The sequence below is a fragment of the Oxyura jamaicensis genome, chromosome 1 (assembly GCF_011077185.1).
Source record: "Oxyura jamaicensis isolate SHBP4307 breed ruddy duck chromosome 1, BPBGC_Ojam_1.0, whole genome shotgun sequence".
NCBI lineage: Eukaryota > Metazoa > Chordata > Aves > Anseriformes > Anatidae > Oxyura > Oxyura jamaicensis.
In genome coordinates, this window is record NC_048893.1 from 90,474,927 (window position 1) to 90,496,538 (window position 21,612).

General features: G+C 42.5%; 1 protein-coding gene across 13 annotated transcripts in view; it reads left to right on the forward strand.

Moving 5' to 3' along the window:
• Nucleotides 1-21,612, forward strand: part of BBX (BBX high mobility group box domain containing) — a 139,796-nt gene that overhangs the window by 12,124 nt on the left and 106,060 nt on the right. For 7 of the 13 annotated variants that reach the window (XM_035315083.1, XM_035315084.1, XM_035315081.1 and 4 more), the window contains exon 3: nucleotides 3,526-3,614. The exons of 4 other annotated variants lie outside the window; for them this stretch is intronic. Coding sequence is in view for 2 of the 9 variants with exons in the window: in XM_035315077.1 (XP_035170968.1) it covers nucleotides 19,714-19,770 (57 nt within the window). In the remaining 7 variants the exon portion in view is untranslated. Of the gene's footprint in view, nucleotides 1-3,525; nucleotides 3,615-19,576; nucleotides 19,771-21,612 lie in introns of those variants that run through there. 2 more of the 13 variants (XM_035315077.1, XM_035315092.1) reach the window with 1 other exon arrangement.

A 21,612-nucleotide genomic window follows, 5' to 3' on the forward strand; every position in this document is an offset into this window, starting at 1 on the left:
GGGTTAGTCACTGCTTTCAGGTAACCTAGTTCTAAACCTAATTCTGGTTCCTGGTACTTTGAAGACTACTTACCTGTTCAGTATTTGAACTTTATCTACAGCTTTGAAGTCAAACATCTATAATTTTAATTCATTATGAATTGAGTTATAGAACATTACAGTAGAATTTAACATTTTTTTGTTAGAATGTAAAGATAAATTGCAATTAAGCATGTCTTACTCATATATATTCAGCATCAGTAACATCTGATTTAAATTTGAGTCTGATTTCTTTTTTCAGAAAGGATTTTAAGTTATCTGTTTCTTTTAAGTTGAATATCTTTTCTAAGACAATTTCAGCATCCAATAGCCAAAGTTTCTGCTTGCAATAACAGATGTATCTTCCCCCATTAAGGAACGTAGGGTAACTCACTAGATGACACTGTGGCTGTATTAACTGGGCTTTTTTGTTTGTGGGAGCTGGACACCACTGGCTTCTAGCAGGTACCGATCAACAGATACTCAGCTGTTTACACAGATACATGATTCATTTTTTTTGAAAAAAAAAAAAAACACAACTGAAATGATTATTTTAAAATTGCTGTGGCAGTCTCCTAGATTGTGTGGCATGTGATTGTGATTTTAATGGTCAAAGGAGGAGTTTATAACTTCCAGGAATGATTCTAGCACCACTGCTGTCCAGAAATGAAAAAGTGAAACCAAGTTGGTTGCTGAATCCATTTTGCTCAGCTTCTGTAATGTATTTGATGAAGAAAGTGATTTAAAAAAAGAAAAGTAAATGTCACAGAAACTCTGTGGGATAGCATGGGTAAAGAATTCCAACCGCCACCCTACCAAAATATTAATAGCATCTTGACAGAGTCAAAGAGCTTGATAACATGTATTGACTCTGCAGCTCCACGGTGGTTTTTCTGCAGCAGGGGAAGTGCGTAGCAGTATTTGTGACTATTAAGGAATGCAGAATTAGGCCTCAGGTAGCAGAAGGGTTGTGCTCAGAAATGTGGAGTGTACCTGAGGCCTGGTGGCACAGTTATACAAGCTATTTGTATACTGTAATGTAGCTCCCCCCCACCAGGAGGAGGAGTTATATACTTCAAGAAATGTTTTTTATGGCCTTCCTTCCTCAGCGCAAACAGGTTTTGTGATCTTGTCTCTGTGTCCTGTTTTTCCATATTCTTCTGTATCAGTGCATGGGGTATTCCGAGTATCAACAGTTGTGTTGGGGTTCTTGCCTAACTAAATGCTAACGTGTAAGGTTGGAAACCTGAATAGCAATCAGAAGAAAATTGAAGCGGAGGTCAAAATGCTATTGTAGGTCACAAATGTTTAGAACAGCCAATGAAAAAAAAAAAAAAGGAATGGGAAAATTACTGAATATTACCTACACTTTTTCATCAAAGAGCATGCCAGAGTAAGATGAATCACTCATCCTGAAAGGGTCGTCGTTTTCATTCTCACATGCGTTCGGTTCGAGATCAGTAAGGAAATAAGCAGGCACGCGTTTTAGGCAACTTTTCTTGTGGAAGCTGCTTATTGCTGAAGCATTCATGTTTTATGAAACTGCCTTGAAACAATTAGCTCTTGTTTAGCATAAGTGTTTTAAACAGAACACTTTAGTAATGTGGCTGATTTTATAGTTATTGCATTTCCTTAGGATTGAACTAGTCTTGTTCTAACTTGCTTTTTTCCTCCCCCCTTAAATATGTGAAATGCTGAGGCTTTCTTCCCTTTCAGAAAAGAAGTATTTGAGCCAAGATTTCCTCAGGAGAGCTGGTATCTTCGAGGGTGTTCTGCCAGAGATGTCTCAGGGAAGCCTGTTCCTCACATGTGCCCAGTGGTGCTTTCCTGGTGGCATGCGCTGAAATGGGCTACTGGTCAGGCTAAAAAACCTGGCTATAACATTCACCTCGGTCTGAATTCTGACTCGATGCGAGTTCATGCAGTTGCATCGAGGCCGTTGGAGCAGAGCTGGGCTGTGTTTGTCACGGAGATTCTGGCAAAACCAGCTAGGAGCACTGTGTGCTTAAAATGTTGCTTAACTACTTTGGTAACGCTTGAGTGGGAGAACGAGACACCCTCACTCCTCTGCGGTTCTGTTTTGGAGGGGGAGAGGGTTTGGTCCTGTCACTGCAGACGAGGCTCTGTTTGCAGGAGCCGTGCTGCAGCAGGGCCGACCACTTGCTCTGAGTTCAGTGAGAAGTCTGCTGTCGACTTTGGTGGACATAAATGTGGATTTGGAACAAATGCCTTCACAGATCACATTGAAGAACTTATTCTTTGAGGGTTGTCTGTACTTCACCTGTATAATGATACCAGTTATTGGTGTGAATTTTGCTGTAGCACAACTGTGGGTAAAAGTATGAGCAGGGATACAGTAAACTTGGAATGAAGGTACCGAATGCCGTGATAACTTTTTCAGTCTTAGGGAGACCAAAACAAGCTGTAAAATCCCTTCTATAAGGGCCTACTTGCATTTCTGTGAGTTTGCTTTTCGGCCTGTTAAGGTATGCTGGTATAACAACTGGCATAAAAGTGACGCATGGACACAGATACATCCCTTGCTAGGTGCCCACTACTGTCCTGGCCATTGTTCTGCTATAGCTGAAGCAAGACTTGACAATCTTAGATTCTTGGTATAATGCGTGAATTACACTCAGACGGTGTTAGGGGCAAAGAAGAGTGATCTTGGAGTGACTGTCTAGTAAAATGTGCCCCGTGCACTGAACGAACTTTTTGGAAGTATGACCTGGAGCATACGCAATACTGTATCTAATACAACTCACTGTTTAAGTTCAAATATTTTCAGAGGGAAGGGTGAAAATGCTCTCTGCTTCTGCTGCTTCTGCATTTCTACTTTAGTAAGCAAATGAAAGGTTAGCGCTTCCTTTCAGGATTCAGGCAGAGAGAAAATTGTGCCAATAGAATGGGGGGGAGAGGGGAGGGAAAGACTAGTTACGCAGTTTTACCATTAACTTGCTTCGTGATCTCAGGCAGATCACTTCTTTCTTTCTGTTTCTATGTTTACAAATTGGGGTGGCTATGGCTTTGTCCTTTGTAAAGTGTGATGCTATCTATGGATAGAGAAGCTGGATACTGAGTAGCAGAACAGAAAGTAAAGAAGAATTGTCCAGACTTTAAATATTTTTTGTTTGTTTTTCGCGATATGTTTTCTCCATAATGAGGTGAAATAGCAGCTACATTGATAGAGCTGTTTTCTAATACTTAGAGGAAAACTTTACACTGAGGCTTAGTTTGGTTTAAAATCTGTGACGATTTTTGAAGTCTAGAAAAGATGTTTGCTTGCCTCTTCCTCTAGAGAGTTGGACTACAGGTTGACTTTCAGCATTTCATCCTACCAAAGAGTCAAAACACTTCACTTTCTGACCAGATATATAAATGGAAAAGGATTGAAGAGTGTAGTGTAGAACACACATGGTGTTGTCATTTATATATGTTCTTATTTTGCTAATCAATAATAATTAGGAGATAATAACACTTTGCTGTCATACTTGTGTACTTTTACAGGCATCAGCTCACTACATTTTAGAAACACTTCAGAACCAGAGTTACCACCCCCATTTTGCAGATCGCAGAGTAGACCCGGGGATGTTCAGGTAAGACCAGGGGATGGCAAAACTTCTGAACTTCCTGGCATTTTTGACATCACTGTAAAATTTATAACACCAGCTACCTCTTTGTTACTAAAACATCTGCTCTATGTGTGCACACCGTATTATTTTTCCATACTGATTTGGGGGTGTGTGTGGGGAGACAGTGAATTGTGTCATCTGTCAAATTCCAGGCTTCCTGGCTAAGAATTTGCAAACTCTTAGCAAATCTGCTTGCATCCAGCTTCAGTATTCAGAACTGTTCTTGTACGTCCAAGAATTTGTGTTGCATGATAGAAACTTAACCTTGTAGGCGAGAGTCTTTGGACCTGATGTTTTGTTCTTCCAGCCCAGGGTTTCTTCTGAACTCGGTGCTGTATAAATACTGCCCACCGTACTTCTCACTTTGAAAGTGACCTTGCAAGGATGTATGAGCACGCTCTGTGGTCTGAGATGTGTGGAGGTGGTAAAAAAGGATTTAGCTCGTGCCTGGTACCAGCATAAAATGTCCTACTGCTCGAAAGACTTTATTAGGCCAGGCTTGGTCTGTAGTTAAATATTTCAGTGTGTTCAGTCCAGCTGTTCCTCCTGAGCTTCCTGCTGTAAAGGTGGGCATAGCTGGTCTGGAAGGAAGTGGGGTTCTGTAGGAGACTTTGTTGTTCAAGTCCCAGGTTTGCATTCCTAGTTTTTAGCAGCAGTTCACTAACAAGCAAGCATAATGACTGTCTTTTCAAGCAGATTGAACTGAGAATCATTGTATCTTGTGCTTTCTTTTCTTAGGCTAGTATTGTTCAGAGCTGTGGACTTTTGTGCCAACCTAGGGTTTTAAGTGCGTTCTGCTTTTTAGTTGGCACTCAGTCTTGAGCATAGCGGAACTCGATTTCACAGAAAACTCCTTATACCTTGTTAACCTGATTTCAAATCCAGCTGTCTATATGCTGTACTGTGAAATAAAATAATGGAAAGAAAATCAGTAAAAATTGGTGGGTCCTAAGAAAGGTTTTCCTCATCCTTGCTTTAATGTTACAGTCAGCATTGTCAGGTTTTTTTAGCTGCTCCCAAACGTGAATCTTTTAGACTGAGTTTTTCCTTTGTTGGGTTTATCCTTAAGACAAGGGTCATGTAGGGTTTTCTTCTGAGGGCGATAAGAGAGAATTACTATTGTAAAAATATTTATCTTCAAGAAGAAATAAGGAAAAACACCGTTAAAAATAAATATGAGGAAACAGCCTGTCAGTCTTACGGAGGTTGTTCCGAAGACTGTTGGTCCTGATTGCTTTCCAAATAAATGACTTTTATTTCACAAGTACAAAACGCTTTTTCATTGTTATTTTTTTTTGTTTGTGGTATGCATGTGTGTGTAAGAATTCTTCATTTGTGGAGACGACCAAGATCTGTGTATGCTTGGTTATTTTAGGGCCTGGTCCGGCAGTGCCCCTGTAATGGCAGTCCCCTAAGCTACTGCAGTTGCCGGATTGAAGCCTTAGCTGCACCTAATCGTACAGGGACCTGATCCTGCACCAAGACACTTTGGCACAAATTCTTGGGCATGTGTACACTTATGGGTAGGCTGTTGTGGCTTGGCATCAGTGCAACAATTGGTAAAGATGGATCTGATTGTGGATTTCAGTTGATGAAGCAGCAAGGTTCCTCTTGAAAATCTAATGAGACTTGTTATGTACAGAGGCTTGTAATTTCCGTAACCTGAGTGATTTATTTTTTTTTAGTGATACTTCTCAAGAAATACAGATGATTACACTCAGAACCTTCTTCTTTTCTCCTTAAAATATAAGGTGAAACAGTTGACACTAAAAGGAGATAAATAAGGGTATCGATTAAAAAATAATAGTGGTAAGTGGTCCAATGGCAAGGATTTTTTTAAATACTTCTTTTTCTAGCTATTACATGAATAAAGTAACTTATTTAACTGCTTGGAAAGTTTCCTCAACTAAAGTGTGCAAAAGTATTGTGCTTTTGCAGAAAAATAAAAATTTCAAGAAAAAGTACAACAAATCTTAGCCTGGTAGATATGGAGAAGTGTTTCAGGTAGGAACCAGGCTGAAGCCATGCCATGATGCTTCCTTGACCTGGCCCAGATGCTGCTGGCTCCTTAGAGATCTCGCAGGTTTACGCAGAGTTAATGCTGGCTGGTTGTCACTGCTGGTGTTCAGAATACTGTGGACAACAGTGAGAGCTGAAAATAGTCAGAGACTTCTCAGTCTGCTGCTGCTTGCACGTGCTGCTCTTGTCATTGCCAAGACAAGGACTTCTGGTCAGGGCATGAGAAGTGTCTATGCTGTCACCGTTTTCAAACCAACCTGTGGAATAAGGTAGTAGCTCAACTCCCTGGTACTGCTTGGAGTGTCTAGGCACGTAGGGATCTTCCTACTGCATTGCTAATCTTGAAAAATGTAGGATTACTAGATAAATAGAATGGAAACGAGAGGATAAGGCAGTCACCAACATTCACTTGCATCAAAGTGGAGTTTCTTGTAGAGTCCCGTTATTTTTCTCTAGTGCTTTCTGGTGGTGTTGAGAGACTTGCAGTGCGTGTTGGATCTGAGCCCCTCTGGTGCTAGAGAATGGCATTGCTTTTTCTCTGTAGCCAAGGGTAAGAAGGTGCCTTAAACATGTGTCTGCAGCTGCAGCATGAGTGGTTCAATGGCGTGGTACTCCAGAGCAGGGAAAGGGCTGAACCAAATGGCTCGTGACAAGGAGGTGTCGGTATTCCTAATGCTTGGAGCGAGGGGAGAAGATAGATAGAGGTGCCTGGTCTGTTCTGGCAAGGTGTTGGCTGTATCTCACCTCTGGGGTGCACAGAGTATGTCCTGCAGTCCTCATCTTTCACAGAGCTCTGTTCCATCTGGATTTCCTGGAGTGGAGAGCGGGATGCATAAGGACAGCTGTGAGGAACATTGTGGTGTCATCCAGGTGCAGTCAGAGCACAGGCACAAGTCAGTTTGAGAAGGATCCTCAGCCTAGATGTCGTCAGAGATTGTTGCAGACACTTCCAAATTTGGACTAGTAAATTAATTGTCAGGCTATTGGGACTTTAAAAATATGTAGGAGGAGATAAAGGGGGAGGAATATCAAAGCTATCAGAGACAACCCTGCTGTTGAAGTTACCAGGGAAGCTTGTGAGGTTGTAAAACTTTTTATCTGAGAGCACACAATTTGTGTCCCTCAGGTATGCTGTGCCAACTTGATTCATTGCCTGACAATCTGTCATTGTTTCACTCTTTAAGAAAAATGCATTCTGCTTATGGATGAAAGGGGACATTCCTGCTGCATTTCCTTTGGCTATGGGTCTGTAATTATTGTTCTTTGGTTTATTTATGAGCTATTGAGGCCTTTGCTGAAGACAATTTGCTTATGACGTCAGAAAGCTATTCCTGTTTTGAGTCTGACAGTTTTTCCCCTTACTAGAAGGAAGTCCCGAGGAGTTCAGTTTTCTACAGTTGGCATGAAATACAGTGTGGTAAATCTCCACCAGGTTCAGAGAAGATATCTGGGAGGCATGTGGGTGGTGAAAGTGCTCCTCGACTGTTCTTGCATTTCTATGCATCAGTTACAACTCACGTAGGTCTGAGAACAAAAAGGAATGGGTTCACTGGGGTTGTTGATTGGGTTCATGGATTCACATCATCCATGCTTTTCTTTGCATTTTCCTTTTGGTGATCTGGAGCAGCAGGTGTTTTGCTTAAATAGAGAACCTCACTTTTGCTCTGTCCTTTGCAACTGCTGTTGTCTTTTGCACCTCCTTGAAGTTGGTGTGACTGGTCACTTATCTTGAGCGGCTGTATACAAGGTATAAGATGTGAGGATGGAGACCCAGGGATCTTCACCCGCTTTTTCCTGCATTGAAAAAGTTCTCCCGTTCCAGTTCTTGTTCTTCTTTGGAGAACGTTAGTAGTTCATGAAGTCCTCCACATATGGTAGGGCATGGAGGGGAATGACAAGGGGGAAAAAAACATTAATGAGAAATGAACTGTCAACTTGCAGTTAAGTGATCACGTAGAATCAGATCTTTTGGGAGAACTGGACAGGTGTCATTGCCATGTTAAAAGTTAAGCAAATATGTAATTCCTTATAAGACTAAGATTATTACTGGGTTTCAAAATTGCACCTGACTACATGGATTTTCAGTCTAAATTCATATTTCTATGTGGAATCTATTTCAGATATGTGAAATTTACTGTTGGTGACAAGTATTTGATCATAGTGTTATTTTAAACTTGGATGGATCAGCAAAGAGCCTATCCAAAACATAGGATTCTTGACAGCTATTTAAATATTTAAAACACCCTCCATGTGATTACTAGATCCAGCAGTTCAACTATATAAACAATGCTAGAAATAATGAACCAGACAATATTCAAAATAGCATGCCTTCTCCATAAATATTTCTCTCTCATTTTAACATTCGCCATGGTGAAACTCAGGGAAAGTAATTCCTAAATGTTTATTTGTTTTCACTGGCTTGCTGCTGAAATAGGCTTTCAGGGAAATCCATGGAGTCCCACAAGGTGGCAGGAGCTAACTGTTCTACACCAGAGCTCTGGTCTGAAGGAAAGTCAAGGTAATGAATCGATTTTGCCACTTGCATGCATTTGGATCGTAAGCAATTTAGACCAAACTTCAGAAACCCAGCTTGCACTTCTGAATAATTTAGGCAAATGGATAAGATTCTATCCTCAAGAACATTCCTTCAAAAAAAAGAAGTTCAAGTATTCTTTCCATGTCAATAAGAAGGACCTTCGTTTTCACTTGGTGCTGCTTCTTTGCTTGTAACGTGCGTCGTTGCTGCAAACGGAGAGTGGGCTTGAAGCCCTGCAGCAGCAAGCTGGCATATGAGGCTCGCAGTTTAACAAATTGGCAGTGAGCATCTCCGGCACGCAGACTCACCTTGACATGATGAGGATGTTGATCACGAGGACAGACACAGCAGCTGGGGCTGCAGGACTGTGCAAGTGAAGGAATTATTTGCTGCTTTAATGAGGCCATAGAGATGTTTCTCTTGGAAACTGAAGAATCAAACCAGCATTGGAAATATCCAAGTGTGGGGATTACTGGAATTCATGAAAATAGCGCATCCTAATTAGTGAGACTGAAGGCTACTATATAGTGCATCAGGCTGAAATGCAGGAGATTTATTCACTGCCTTTCACTGCCCCAGTCCCCTGGAGTTTTTGTTTCACCTTGTCTTGCTTTTGTTTCCATGTACCTGCTGGTCTGCTCTCTTGAAACACTTCTGTGATCAGGTTGTGAGAAGCACCACAAAAGAGAGGGGTTAGTCAAGTATGTCTCGTCAAAGATGTAATTTGAGAGCCCTGTGGTTCTGTACTCACGTTAGTTTAACCTTGCACTCTAAGTTCTAGGTCTCCCGTTGTAGGATTCCTCTGGCCTGCCTTAGAAGATAACCAGTGAACTTCCATGTTTTTAGTAGGCAGAAGTAACAGTTAACAGAACAGTTAAGATGAAGCAGTTGGCCCTGATCCATTGGACAAGACTAGTTTTGAGACCTGTGAATCTCTTGATTTGTGTTGAGATTTTATACTCTTTAAATCTGTGAACGCCCTATTTTTATTTTTGAATGAAAGGACAATTTTTCTGTATTGGCCAGGTACCTTTGGGAATTTGGACAACCCCGTGTCTGTGGACAGGCAATGAAATTCAGTAGGGCTACGGCAAAAATGAGTACAGTTAAGAAAGGTACCTATTAGACAGACACTAGGAGTAGAAATAGTTCAACTCTTATATGAAACTTCAGTTTCTTCTTTCCCAGTCAATTTCATGTTGCTATGCTGTAGGAAAAAAGTAAATCTAAGTGTATGTGATAGATATGCCTGGAATAGCCACCTGAGATGAACTGAGTGAAAATTCTTCCATGCCTATGAAATGGTGGTGGTGGGGGGTTGTTTTTTTAATTTCATTTTTTATTTTTATTTTATTATTATTATTTTTTTAATATTAGAAAAAAATTAAGAGCCTTTGGAGTGACTTACAGACTTTTTGCACTAAAATGTAGTAAAATTGGCCAGTAGAATCCCTACGCCTTGTTTTACTGACTGGGGGACACAGGAGAAGATGTAGAGGTGAATGTTCTTTGCAACTGTCATAAAGGAGTGGCATATGCCATTATCTTGCCAAGTGTTGGGGCTTCAGAAATACTTCTTTCTATGTTCCAATTTGCAGGAATGCAAGAATTGTAGGAGATTATTCAGGTCTGTCCTAACAGGAAATAACTTCAGTGAATACATTCAGATATTTATTATTTCAAAGTGAAAATGTTGTGATTTCCAATGGTTGCTCTTTTCACCTGCCTTGCAGTTTGAAAAAAAAAAAAAAACAGGTCTTAGTTTCCTAATCATTATTTTAGGATGTTTATGTAAATAATTACGTGAATGTTCAGCGTTTGATGAACATACTGTTGAAATCTGTGATACGCAGTTGAAAAGGCGTATGATTTAAACAGTTGCATGCCAGTAGGATTGGACTGATTTTTCTGTTAGAACTCAGGTGGAATGACTATCAGCTGTGAATTATTAAGCAGTTATTGCTTATTGAAAGAAACGTAACTACATTTGTCACTAATGCTTTCTGAAATTTTCAGTCATGCAAGTGAGATGCTTTGTTCCCATTACAATTCAGTGAGAAGCAACAGATTGCTTATGCTGACTTGAAATACTCACGGGAAAAGAAACACCACATACCTGTTTGTACATGTGATGGAAGAAATCAGTTTTAAACTAAGAGATCAAGGTGTTTGGTGTTCAATAAGGTTTTAAAATGTTGTTCCTGTATACCACAACCCTGTGGACCTTGATGGGCTTGCAGGGTGTATGGTATTGCTGCATGTTCAGAGTTCTATGGCGTGGTGAAGTTTGAGCCCTACTGGTCTTTGTTCATAGAAAGCCAGTGGTTGGGGCAATACTGGCATCAGAAAGAGCAACTTTAATTTTATCAGAGTGAATACAGAAAAAGGCTGCAGAATATATATATACCAGCGTGTCTGAGTGGCCAGAATGGTAGCTTCCCAGAGAGCAATAGACATTGGGTGGTGTTTCTCAGCTGTGATTTAAAGAAAAATAAAATAAAATAAAAAATCACAAGAGATTTCTTCTTGGTGGTGTACTTAACTGTTAAAATAAACTGGGTGGCCTGATAAAGATTACAGAATGGTTTGGCAATTGATTGCTCTTGCTGTGTAACTCCCAGTTAATCACAGTGTTATTAGCGGGAGAGGTGGAGAGGACTTCACAGGACGTGTGCCTTGCCAGTGTAAATATATTCTTCCAGGAAACCCAGGGTCTTCCTTCCATATCTGCCAAACTCTGTCTTTAAAGTCTCAGCTATTCTGTTGATTTTAGTTAATTTGGGGACAATTGAAGTCATCCCATCCACTAGATCCCCTACCGAGGTGCTGAGTGCTTTCTCTTCTCCCTGAACTCCTTGGGAATGTGGGGCATCGCTGGCTTGTGTTAAATGCCCGACACAACTAAGGAGTCCAGCCAGACAAACAGGCAGATACACTGCCTAGTTATTGACAAGGCTAAGAGTTTTCTCTGTCCCTCCCAAGTGTGTTTTGCAGTCGGTTTGAGGAATTTTGAGATCTAGGCAGTTGGCTGTGCAGTACCCAGGGTCTTTCCAAAAAGTCAAAAGACTGTTTACTACCAACTTTTTGGAAGCACCTCCTTTAGATGTAGCATTTTCAAGTCCAACCTGGCATAATGTCAAACCCTAAGGGTACGTCTACATTGCAGACTGCTGTGTTGTGTAGTTTACCTGAGTGTGCTTTAAATAAGGTAGAACAAGCATCAGAAGTGGTTTGGCAGTGATAGCACGGAGCTCTGCGCCTGCTAATTTAACTTGCAGTGAGTAAGGGTAAATCAGCTCACGCAGAGCGCTGGGATGCTACAGCTGCAGCTCCTTGTACTAGCTTAGTTTATTTAAATCTGGTTTCGGTGTCTAGGAGCATGGGGCTGCTGAAACCACCAGGAGTCGTCGGTGCCATTCCCTGGTGCTTGGTGCCATATGCACGTTGTGGACGCCCCTTTAGGATGCCAGATCTGGTTGGGCTGCATGAACAGCTTTCCCTACCCTAGCAAGTTGCAGATCCTGTTTATGGATTTCTTTTATAACACTGGGTGTTGAAAACAGTACTTTCTCTTGGGAAATTATTATTCAATTAACTTGGTATTTATTTTGATATTAAGATTTGTTGTGGTTATTGAAAGAGCAAACTCATTTGGGATAAGCTCAGATGATCAGAGGGCCTGTTCCTGGGTTTTATAGGAGTGGGGGTAGCAGGGGAGGACCAGTGCATTTCCTTTGGTGCTCAGCCTAGAATTTTTACTCTGTTCTTCCACCTTTCCTTAAAGAAGCCACAACTGGAAACGAAAATCCTTAAGAAAGCATGCAAAATACAGAATTCAGTCAATGCTGCAGCTGAGCTACCTGCATTTATCTCAACTATCAGCAGCAGAGTGCCAATCGGTGTAGTGTCTAGGAGGTGGTGTTGCCACCTGCTTAAACAGATCACACTGGTCTTCCAGTGACTTGAAGGAAGTCAGGTATGTCCATGTAACAAGAAGCTGTAAATGTGGTGATTAAATTAGTAAGTGCTCCAGCTGTTGGGACAGGCCTTGTGTTCCTGCAGCAGCATAAGCCTTCAAGGCTGTGTATAGCATTCCTCTCCCGCCAGTCTTTTGCAGAAAATGTAAGATTAAAACAAATAAAATCACTACAGCATTTAGTGTGCTGAATATTCATAGTTGGGAAATTGTAGTGTCCATGTGTTTTGTACACCGCAGTGGTCTACAAATGACACTGTTAAGTTTGCAACCTGCACCTACACGCAATTCGAGATCTCGTTATAATAGCAGGATCGCTTTGACAACAAACTGAGCACTGGGGAAGGTGTTGAACTCCTGCAAGCTGCTTGTTAGAGCAGTCTCTTCCATTTCTCACTTAAACTCAGCACCGCAGCCAGCAGCTGCCCGCACCCCCGGCCTTCTCTTGTGCTGCACTGGTGGGTCCAGGGAGCGCTTGGGGATTGAGGCAGAGGTTTAGGATTGAGGCAGAGGTTTAACCACAGCAGCCAGAGGCTTTTCCATCTCACGTGGGCTATTGTACCTCTCTGGGACAGGTTAAAATGTGCGTACCCTCTGTGGCTGCTATGTTTCACAGCATGGGGTCTTCATGTAAACAGCCATTATTGTTAACCTCTCTTCCACTTCAGGAGTGCAGGAGAGGTGCAGGAATAGGAGAACTCGTCACTGGCAAGCCAGTATTTTACCCTAACAACTGGAGCGTGTTTTGCTTTCCTGCATAGATCAGGGATGTAGTTTGAATCTGTAAAGCATTACATCCTTTGGTAATGGGAGGCCTGGCTTAAACCAGTGATTTTTCTTCCTGCAAATCAAAACCAAAATAACCTTTAGCCTTTCCCTAACTCGCAATACATGAATGCTATTACTCTGCTAAATTTATCCAGGCAGGTAGCTAACACGCAGACTGGTATCTGCATTCCTTGTGTTCAGGCTGGAGTGGCAGGAGGAGCCCCACCCCTCATCTGTGGTGTCCCACAGATGTGTTTTAGGCTTGAATGCAAGAAACCTGTATGATTTTCCTTGATGAAGAGGTTTGCTGTATTTGGGCGTGCACCAATTCGTACTTCTCATAGGACTTCTTCACTTGTGATGGCTGAACCTAGAAATGTTGCTGTGGATGTTTTTGCATGTTTTATGGGGGCTTTTTTGCTTGTTTGAAATGTCAGTTTACAGTGTTGGTAATCTGTTTTGTGTTTGTATAGTAAAGTTAAATGTTGCATAATAGAAACTTTTTTTTAACTTCAGATTCCCACACAAACACTGGGGAGAAAAACCACAGACCAAAAAAGAAAATGCATGTTTTTTTGATTGAATGAGAAAAATGACTCATTTAGTTTTAGATAGTGTGCTGGCAAAACACAGAGAAGCTCGTAGCTGGAGAGGAACGGGTGATAGCCACGGATTCACAAGTCAGGATTCAGAGGCAGGAGTTTGGATGCGGGTGGACATTATCGTGAGAGATATTAAAGCAAGCGCGTGCTCTGGTGCATGAAACCGTAAGCAACGTTTATTACCGAAGATGAAACGATGTGTTGTTTTTAAAGCCGGCTCGCTATTAGCCAAGGCTAATTAATGGCTTAGCAGGAGCACCTGGAGTTCAGTTAGTTTGTGATCACCGGGAGGAAGTCGTGGTTGGTGAAACAAACGAGCAGCTGAAGGCTGGGTGATGCTCATCTTGTCGATCCACCGTGGTGGCTGGTCCTTGGCCACGGTCACGACTACAGGAGTTTAGCCATGATGGGGCTGCAAGTCAGTCATTTTTTTTCAGATTGGAGAGGAGATCTATTGTCATAGATGACAGCCCAAAATGAAGCTAGGTTTCAGGATTTCGGTGGATGGGATACCAGTGGGACCAAGCTCCAGAAGATCTGATTTTGCAGCACTCTGGCTCTGGAAGGGATGTCTCACATTGCACTTGATCACTGTCTTAATTATTAACATTCAACTACGTGCCAAACTCAGGCTTTGTGATGTGCAAGCTAATACTGTAACATGAAAAAACAACCACAGTGTGTGTGTGTCCTGTATACAGAACTCAGGCTGTGACAGTGGTTTTCCAGCACTTCATTAAAGTAACTTAAATTTGAAAGATTTATTTTTAAATGTTTCAAGATTTGAATTCAGTGAAGCACTTGGTGGATGAGGTGTGAAGCTGGGGGAAGTTTTTCTGAAGATGACAAGATTTGGCCCAACCACTAAAGGATTCTGTGAAAACTCTAAAGGAAATCATTCAAGGAAATAGTTGTATGTAGTGGCTGTTTCTAATTGGGCTTGATGTTTTATTACAGTTAGTTTTCCATTTAGGAGGGAAGATAGGAACCATAAAGCTTAATGCAAATTAGCGGAGCGAAATAGCTTTCTTTCTAACTGCTCTTTGAACCTTTGTACGTCTCTTAAGAATATGCTTATGGAATTGCAGTGGTACATCTAGTAAGGAAAGTGGATTTTTTAAAATTATTTTTAAGTAAACTAGAAGTATGTCTTCTTAATTGTTTCTGATTGGAGAACTCAAAAATAGAGGCTTATATCAATGCAGTTTTCTTTTCAAAAAGTCTGTTTTGCATTTTAATCTCAGGGAGAACGGGTTTGGTGTTTTTTGTTTGTGCTGCAGGTAATACGTGCTCTTGCAGTGTGAGAAGTGAACTTGTGCATCTCTACACTTCTTTCTGTAATAATAAAGCTAAAAAGGGAGCAACTGTGTTAGGATTGTATTGTGTTGTGCAGAGTATTGGGGTACCTTCTGTAAAGCAGAGGGGAGCAGGGAATTTACTTCTTGAGAGAACGATGTGGGGGAAGAAGAAGGGAGAGCATGCTGCTGGCAGTCAGATCTTTGGCTTTGATATTCTCTGCATTATGTGTGAGCGATGCTTGCACCTGAAGTTGTTCTGAAACTTTGTGTGTAGCTTGTAATGGGGAAGTGGCATCCAGGTGATGCAGATCAGCTGTTGCATGTATGCTGTTAGCGTGCTGCAGAGCCTAGGATGCTGTTGTGTGTACGTGTGCATATCTGAAAATATTTGATAATACTTCCAAGCAAACTGGAGATTCTGCTATTTCTGAACACACAAGTTGTCGATGGTGTTTTTTGGAATGTTTTATTAATGTGGATGAGTTCATTTATCTGTTTAGTCTTGTATGACCTGTGTGGTATTGCAGAACGATGCAAGGCGTGGATTGGGAGATTGTATCTGTATGTGACTTTGTTTCAAATTAGTGATAAATATTGTATTTGTTCATGGGATTGGAATAAAATATGGAGCTTAGTGGAGATCATAATTTATTGGTATTGCTGCAAACTCTGTATGCATGTGAGCACCATTCTCATATGAATGTTATAGGAGCCAAGATTAACCGCTATTGCAAACTTGATTGATGGGAGAATTGTTTGCATGTCTTAATGGACAGTCACTTCCAGGTTACATTTTTAGAGTGTTTTAGATACACTCAGAATGTTTGTTTGCTCCCCTTTGCTATTATATTTCCTTGCTGGTTAGCAAGAGAAAACTTTCAGCCATGCAAGATTCATCAGTGTTATTTTTTCTTTTTGTACCTTCTTTCATCAGGTCTTCCTCATCTTGGTGTCTAAGTAATCTTAATGTTTGTAAAGTAGCAGCGTAACAGGCCAGGAGAAGTCATCCCTTCAGCTCAGAAGACAAGTGTAGTGATGGCTCAAGCAAATTTGTGACCAATATATCTCCTGTTTTGCTTTGTTTGTGGTGTGTTTTTTGTCGTTGTTTTTGTTTTTAACAGAGACAGTATGGTGTTTAATCTCTCTACCTGTCTCTAACATGGGAGATGAGGGATCAGAAATTACCAAATATAAACAAAATTTGACAGCTGTGGTTTTAGAAAAAAAAAAAATCAAGTTAATAGTGAAACCGTACAGAAGTACTTCACTGGAAGTTCATGAATTTCTAATAGTATGTGAGTTTTTAATGCACAGGTGTGCATACGCTTGCAGGTGCTTGCTGTTTCCTACTTGCCTTCTTCCTGAGGGAGGTTTTTACCCTGTCCAGTAGCGACAGGATGCTTATGTGTTAGTTGATCCTTTTTGATGCCTTTGATTTACATCTTTCAAAAATTCAAGTTCTCCCTGCAAGAGAAAAGTTGATGCAGCTTAAGATAATAAGTTTTCAGCTTCTTTTTTTACTTGGAAAACATTGGGGAAAAGAAAAAAAGGTGTCCAGTAAGTGTATAGATACCTGACATAATCTAATTTAAGCCTACTGACTAAACTTCTTAGTCATTTTTGCAGCCCCCCCAGGAAATAGCAACCACAGTGTAAAAACTGCTGATCTAATGCTGTATCTCCACCGAAGCCGGAGACCTCTGGACAGGGTAATAATGCTAGCCAGCAAAGATAGTGAGAGAAGCCTAACTGGTTGGTAGTGTTAAGCACAAACTGTTTCACTTTGAGAAGACTTGTACAGTCCAGCTCCTGAAATGGTGAACTTTGATTCAAAATGTATTTGTTATTTTGATGACCTCAGCCAAGGCAGCTTGGGAGGGGCAAAGATGCAGAGAATAACTATTTGGAAGTACAAGCAGATGTTACTCTAGCTTCTCAAGGAAGTTTCTTACGTAAAATGACAGAGCTAAAGAGATGGAGCTTTTTGTACTGAAAACAAAGTAATACTTCAGGCAGTGTTTCCCCAGCTTTGTTGTTGTATGACCTGTCATCTTAGGGATCAAGTCTGTTCAGTAGTAAGAGACTGATGTGTAACTGATAGAGGAAGGTCTTCCAGAACACTAACAATAAGTGGTTTGCAAAGTAAATAGCAAAAGTTACTTACAGATGTGTATGAGAGCGTTTTAGCTTGTTACAGAGTCAGGATAAACTTAGAGCATATTTTTAACCTCAGTAATGTCTTAAGTGATTTATTAGCTCATAAATTGTCTAATGATTTTCAGTTACTAAGGATACATTTTTTTTGAAGTGCTTCTGGTGTTCTGGGTAGCTGGAATAAATTGTCTTTGTTGTGTCAAGAGTGCCAGAGATTGGTCTTGTGTATCTCTTGAAGTACTCTGTCTGGTGTACATGTTCATGTGAAATGAGGAAAGGAGGCTAGTACACTAGCAACAGCATACCTGGCCAGTATTTGTGGCAACTGAACAGTGTGCTTTCAAAACTTTATCTCAGTTTGAATAGAATCATAGAATCATAGAATATCCTGAGTTGGAAGGGACCCTTAAGGATCATCAAGTCCAACTCTTGACACCGCACAGGTCTACCCAAAAGTTCAGACCAGGAATAGCAGGGAAGAAGCATTGCTCTGTGCTGTAGAATCTTTCTTGTGCAAAGCAGAAGTAGAAAACAGTTTCTCTGAAATACACAGGATAAGCCTGGGATGGGATGTGGGTTTGGGAGCTCTTTTGTTTCTGTTGGACGCCCAGAGCTGTGATGAATGGTGCTGCGCAGGTGTTGTTTTCTGATTTGAAGAGAAGCACAGGCTTTCATGTAACAGTAATTATATTGGAAAAGGTTTGTGAGTGTCTTTGCTGCTTCTCTCTCAAGGTGTGCTCTTACCTGTATTTTAGCCTTGCCTGCTCTTTTGTCCACACACCACCACCAGAACAGCAGCCCATGCAGTTTTTGTGGACTGCAGTTTTTTGCTTCTCACTAAATCTGCTCAGATGACTGTATAAATTACGTTTCCAGATCCAATATAGTTTTGGCTTTAAAATACATCTTAGTGAGGAAGAAGCTGTATATCACTTCAGTGCTAATAGTTTCCCAAAACTAACAAGTAAGGTCTCCTGAAAGTGAAACCAGAGTGTTTCAGTATGTGCAGAAAAAAGGATAAAGCTGCTGAACTGCATGTGTTGAGGTTCAGGTGGATAGGACCTGGCGTGTTGCTGCTCATACCCTGGCTGGCCTAGTCTGCATGCTCAGATGTAGGTTGCCTTCAGTCTCCTTGTGGCTCTGCTGACGCTGCTGCTGCTGCACCTGAAGATGCTGCTGCAATGAGGCTTTGCATCCACTGCTGTCAGAGCTGAGTACTCCATCAGAGGAGCTGTAGCTAGGGATGTACATCTGCATAGGTAACCTGCAATTTACAGCCCGATGAATTAAATTAACTACAGTTGCCAAAAGCAGGCTGTGAGCCGTGGAGGCTGCAAACCAAGGCACAAGTCCTGTCTGGCCACTCTTGAAGTGAAGAGGATCAGGCTCTGCAGAGAGGCGAGGAGAGCTGTGATTATGTCTCCGTACTGTGGGGATCTCTGCTCTGTTCCCTGCGGTTTTATCTGAAACAGTGCTGAGGAGCTCCTTGAGGAAATCCTGTCTGTCCTTTCGTGTGGCCTCTGCACTGTCCTTACTCAGGCTGCACAAATAAAAGGAAAGAATGAGGTGGCAGGATGGTGGCTGAAAAGCAATGTCAAGTGCTAGCTGATGATCAGTTAGATCTGCTTTCATGTACTGGCAAGGCGTAAGCTAGCTCTGCCTGCTTACAGGGAAAAAACAGCTGGATTTGTCTGCAGACCGAGTATAGGAAATACTTCAAAGTAGTGGTCAGAAAAGTGAACAAAACACAGTGAATTTTAACACGTTCGTTAAATGCTTTGATTAAAGCTGCTGGATTTCACAGTCCTCTGGAGTGGGATCTCCCAGATGTGCATTAAGGACATATCGCTGGCTCCTGTATTGAGCAGGCAAGAGGAAGTAACTGAAAGAAATGGTAAAGCACAAATTGCTCGGCTGCCCTGCTTCTCTTTTCACTTTTCCTGTCAGTACCAGGGTAGAGGGTGTCAGACAGGGCTTTAAATACTGTGAGGACTCTTAGTGATTTGCTGTCTTGGTTTTTTGTTTATTTTCGTTTTCTCCCCGCAGTACAAAGTACCTGTAGGTCGTGCCTTGCCGAGCTAGTGAGGGGAAAGCATTCGGAGCTGAACACAGCAAGTGTTGGGTGGGAATACTCCCCCTGCTGATCCCGTCTCACTTAGGAAAAAAGTGTAAACAAACGGGGCTCGTCTGCTTTTCCCTTCTGGGCATAGCCCAGGTTCTGCCTGTGTTAGGAAGACCCGCTGGCACCCCGTTTGCCATTTGGGGTTTTAATTCTTTGGAAACAGCGGCTGAAGGCTCCCACCGAAGCCCGCCTGCCTCGCCGTGCATCCTGGTGGCTCAGCTTTGACGTTCCGCTTTCCCCGCCGACCCCACCTGGGTCTGTGGGGTGCAGCGGGGAGGCCTCGCATCCCGCCCGGCTCCCCAGGAGCCCACAGCTGCCATGCGAGGGGCTGGCGGAGCCGAGGCTGGCATCCAGCGGGGCTCGGCCGTGCTGCCAGAAGGGAGCTCGGAGCAGCCAGCCGGGGCTCCGCTCCGCCCCGTCGGCGCTGCTGAGGTCAGCTTCCTGCTGCTCGCTTTCCTCCGAACACGGCTACTCCTCCCATGAAGGAGAGCGAGATTTCCCCGAGTCCGGAGCTGGCCCTTACTGGTGCCGCCAGGCCAGGCGGGCGGCATCGCGGGGACCCTGCGGCATAGCGGAAGGGCAGCCGGCATGGTGGGCAGGCTGCCGTGCCGCCCGGCCAGCCCCGTGACCTGGCGGGCGCAGGAGGTGAGTGCCAGCCTCGCGTGGCGTGGGCGCCGGGGTCGCTGGAGCTCCGGGAGCCAGGCACCACCCGAGGAGCGAGCGGCCGCAGCCTTGTGCTCCCCGCTGAGATGCTTCGGCTCCTGCTCGTGTCGTGACAGAGCGCGTTCAGGAAATGATGGGTCTCGCTGCAGCAAAGGACTGTGGTCAATAAAAGTTTACGGTGTGTAAACTTGTTTTTCTTTCACTGAAAAGCGCAGATAAATGTGACAAATATAGCCGTAAAGGACGGGCGATGAAGGTAAAGTTCACTCCGAATGACTTACGACAGACACGCTCAGGTACTTTCACAACTTTCTTTCTGGCATTATTCAACCCATCTGAGACTTTACAGCCTTTTAATTGTGACTGCAGATCCAGAATCATGTGATATGCGTGAAGGAATGACACAAATCATGTAATGTGTGGAAATAAAGTTACAGGTAGGAAAAACAAAACAAAAATTTTAAAATACATATTTTTTACAGTTGCCAAGAATCCCACAGGGGGAAGCCAGGTTGGTTGAGAGAAAGTAGAGTGCTTGGAAGAATATCTTAGCTAGAAAATGGGTAACTTGTGTTTTTTTTTGTTGTTTGTTTTGTTTTGTTTTAAAAAAATGTTTTTTCCAGTATTGCTTTTACTTTTCATCATTTTTGTATTACATTTTTCTCTATAGAGTGGGCAATGTAAACATCACAGGTTCTTTAACCAGCTTTTAGCTTTTTAAACAGGTTCTCAATATCCCTTCCAATGTAGCTCTAAAATCAGTAGTCCGTAGCTGGTGGCACTTTGCTGTTTATTTTGCATTGTGGCATCCTTCATTTGCCTTCTGCTTGCAAGCACACGTTACCTGTCAGATGAACAGGTGACCAGGGAGAATAGGAAGAAATGAAGGGCCTTGCTCAGGATCGTGGAGGACGTGTCCCAGGCTCTGAGGCCTGTTCAGGATTGCTTGCCCTCTAGATCCAGGCCAGAGCGTACCCCAGGCATGGCTGTTTTCTGTGACATGGAGTTTACTGCATTGGTTTCGCCATGAAGTGAAATATGGTCTTTTATCAGGACACATAGGAGCATATTTTGCTGGAGTGTTACTGGGCCACGCTCATCTCTTGTAACATAACAGCTCTGTAGGTAAATGTGTACGGGCAGAGGAAAAACAGACTGCATTTGCTGTCCAGTCAGTGGTACTGCTGGGGGAGGAGCAGTATAGGAAGTAATGATAAAAATTTCCAGTCATGTGTGGCCTTGTATCTTCCTGGGTTTTTAGGCGCTGGGGATGCTACCCTATATGTTTTTGCCTCTATGTGTTCTGTAAATTCATAGCTTCTAAACCCACTTCTTGTTAGAGACTTGTGCTCAAGAAATTAACCTTGTGTTATGTTGTCGCTCGGAGGGATAAAACCGTGGTTAAAGGCGCCTGACGCGCTGTCAGGGTGTTGGAAAGATGATGTGCCCCCATTTGCCTCAGTGCGTCAACTCCAAAGATGATAGCAGCTTGACCATAGCGTTATTCTGAACTAACATTTCAACAAGAAACATGTGGAAAATGTGCTTATCCTATAGGTGCACGTCCATTTCCCATATGGGCCCAGGTACCCAGCTCTTACTCACCAAAGTTACCTTGTTTTTATTTGCTTTCTGCCTGCACAGACGGGCTGCAGCTCTGAGAACATAGGCATGATGTCAAGCATCAAGCCTAGCAGCTGCTGGACTGCAGTGCTGTTTCGCTCATTTTGGACTTATTTTCAGTTATTTTCAGAATTGTTGTTCTAACTCACAGGAGGCTGCTGTAAAAATTCCAGTCTGTATCAGCAGAGCCAAGGCCCAAGT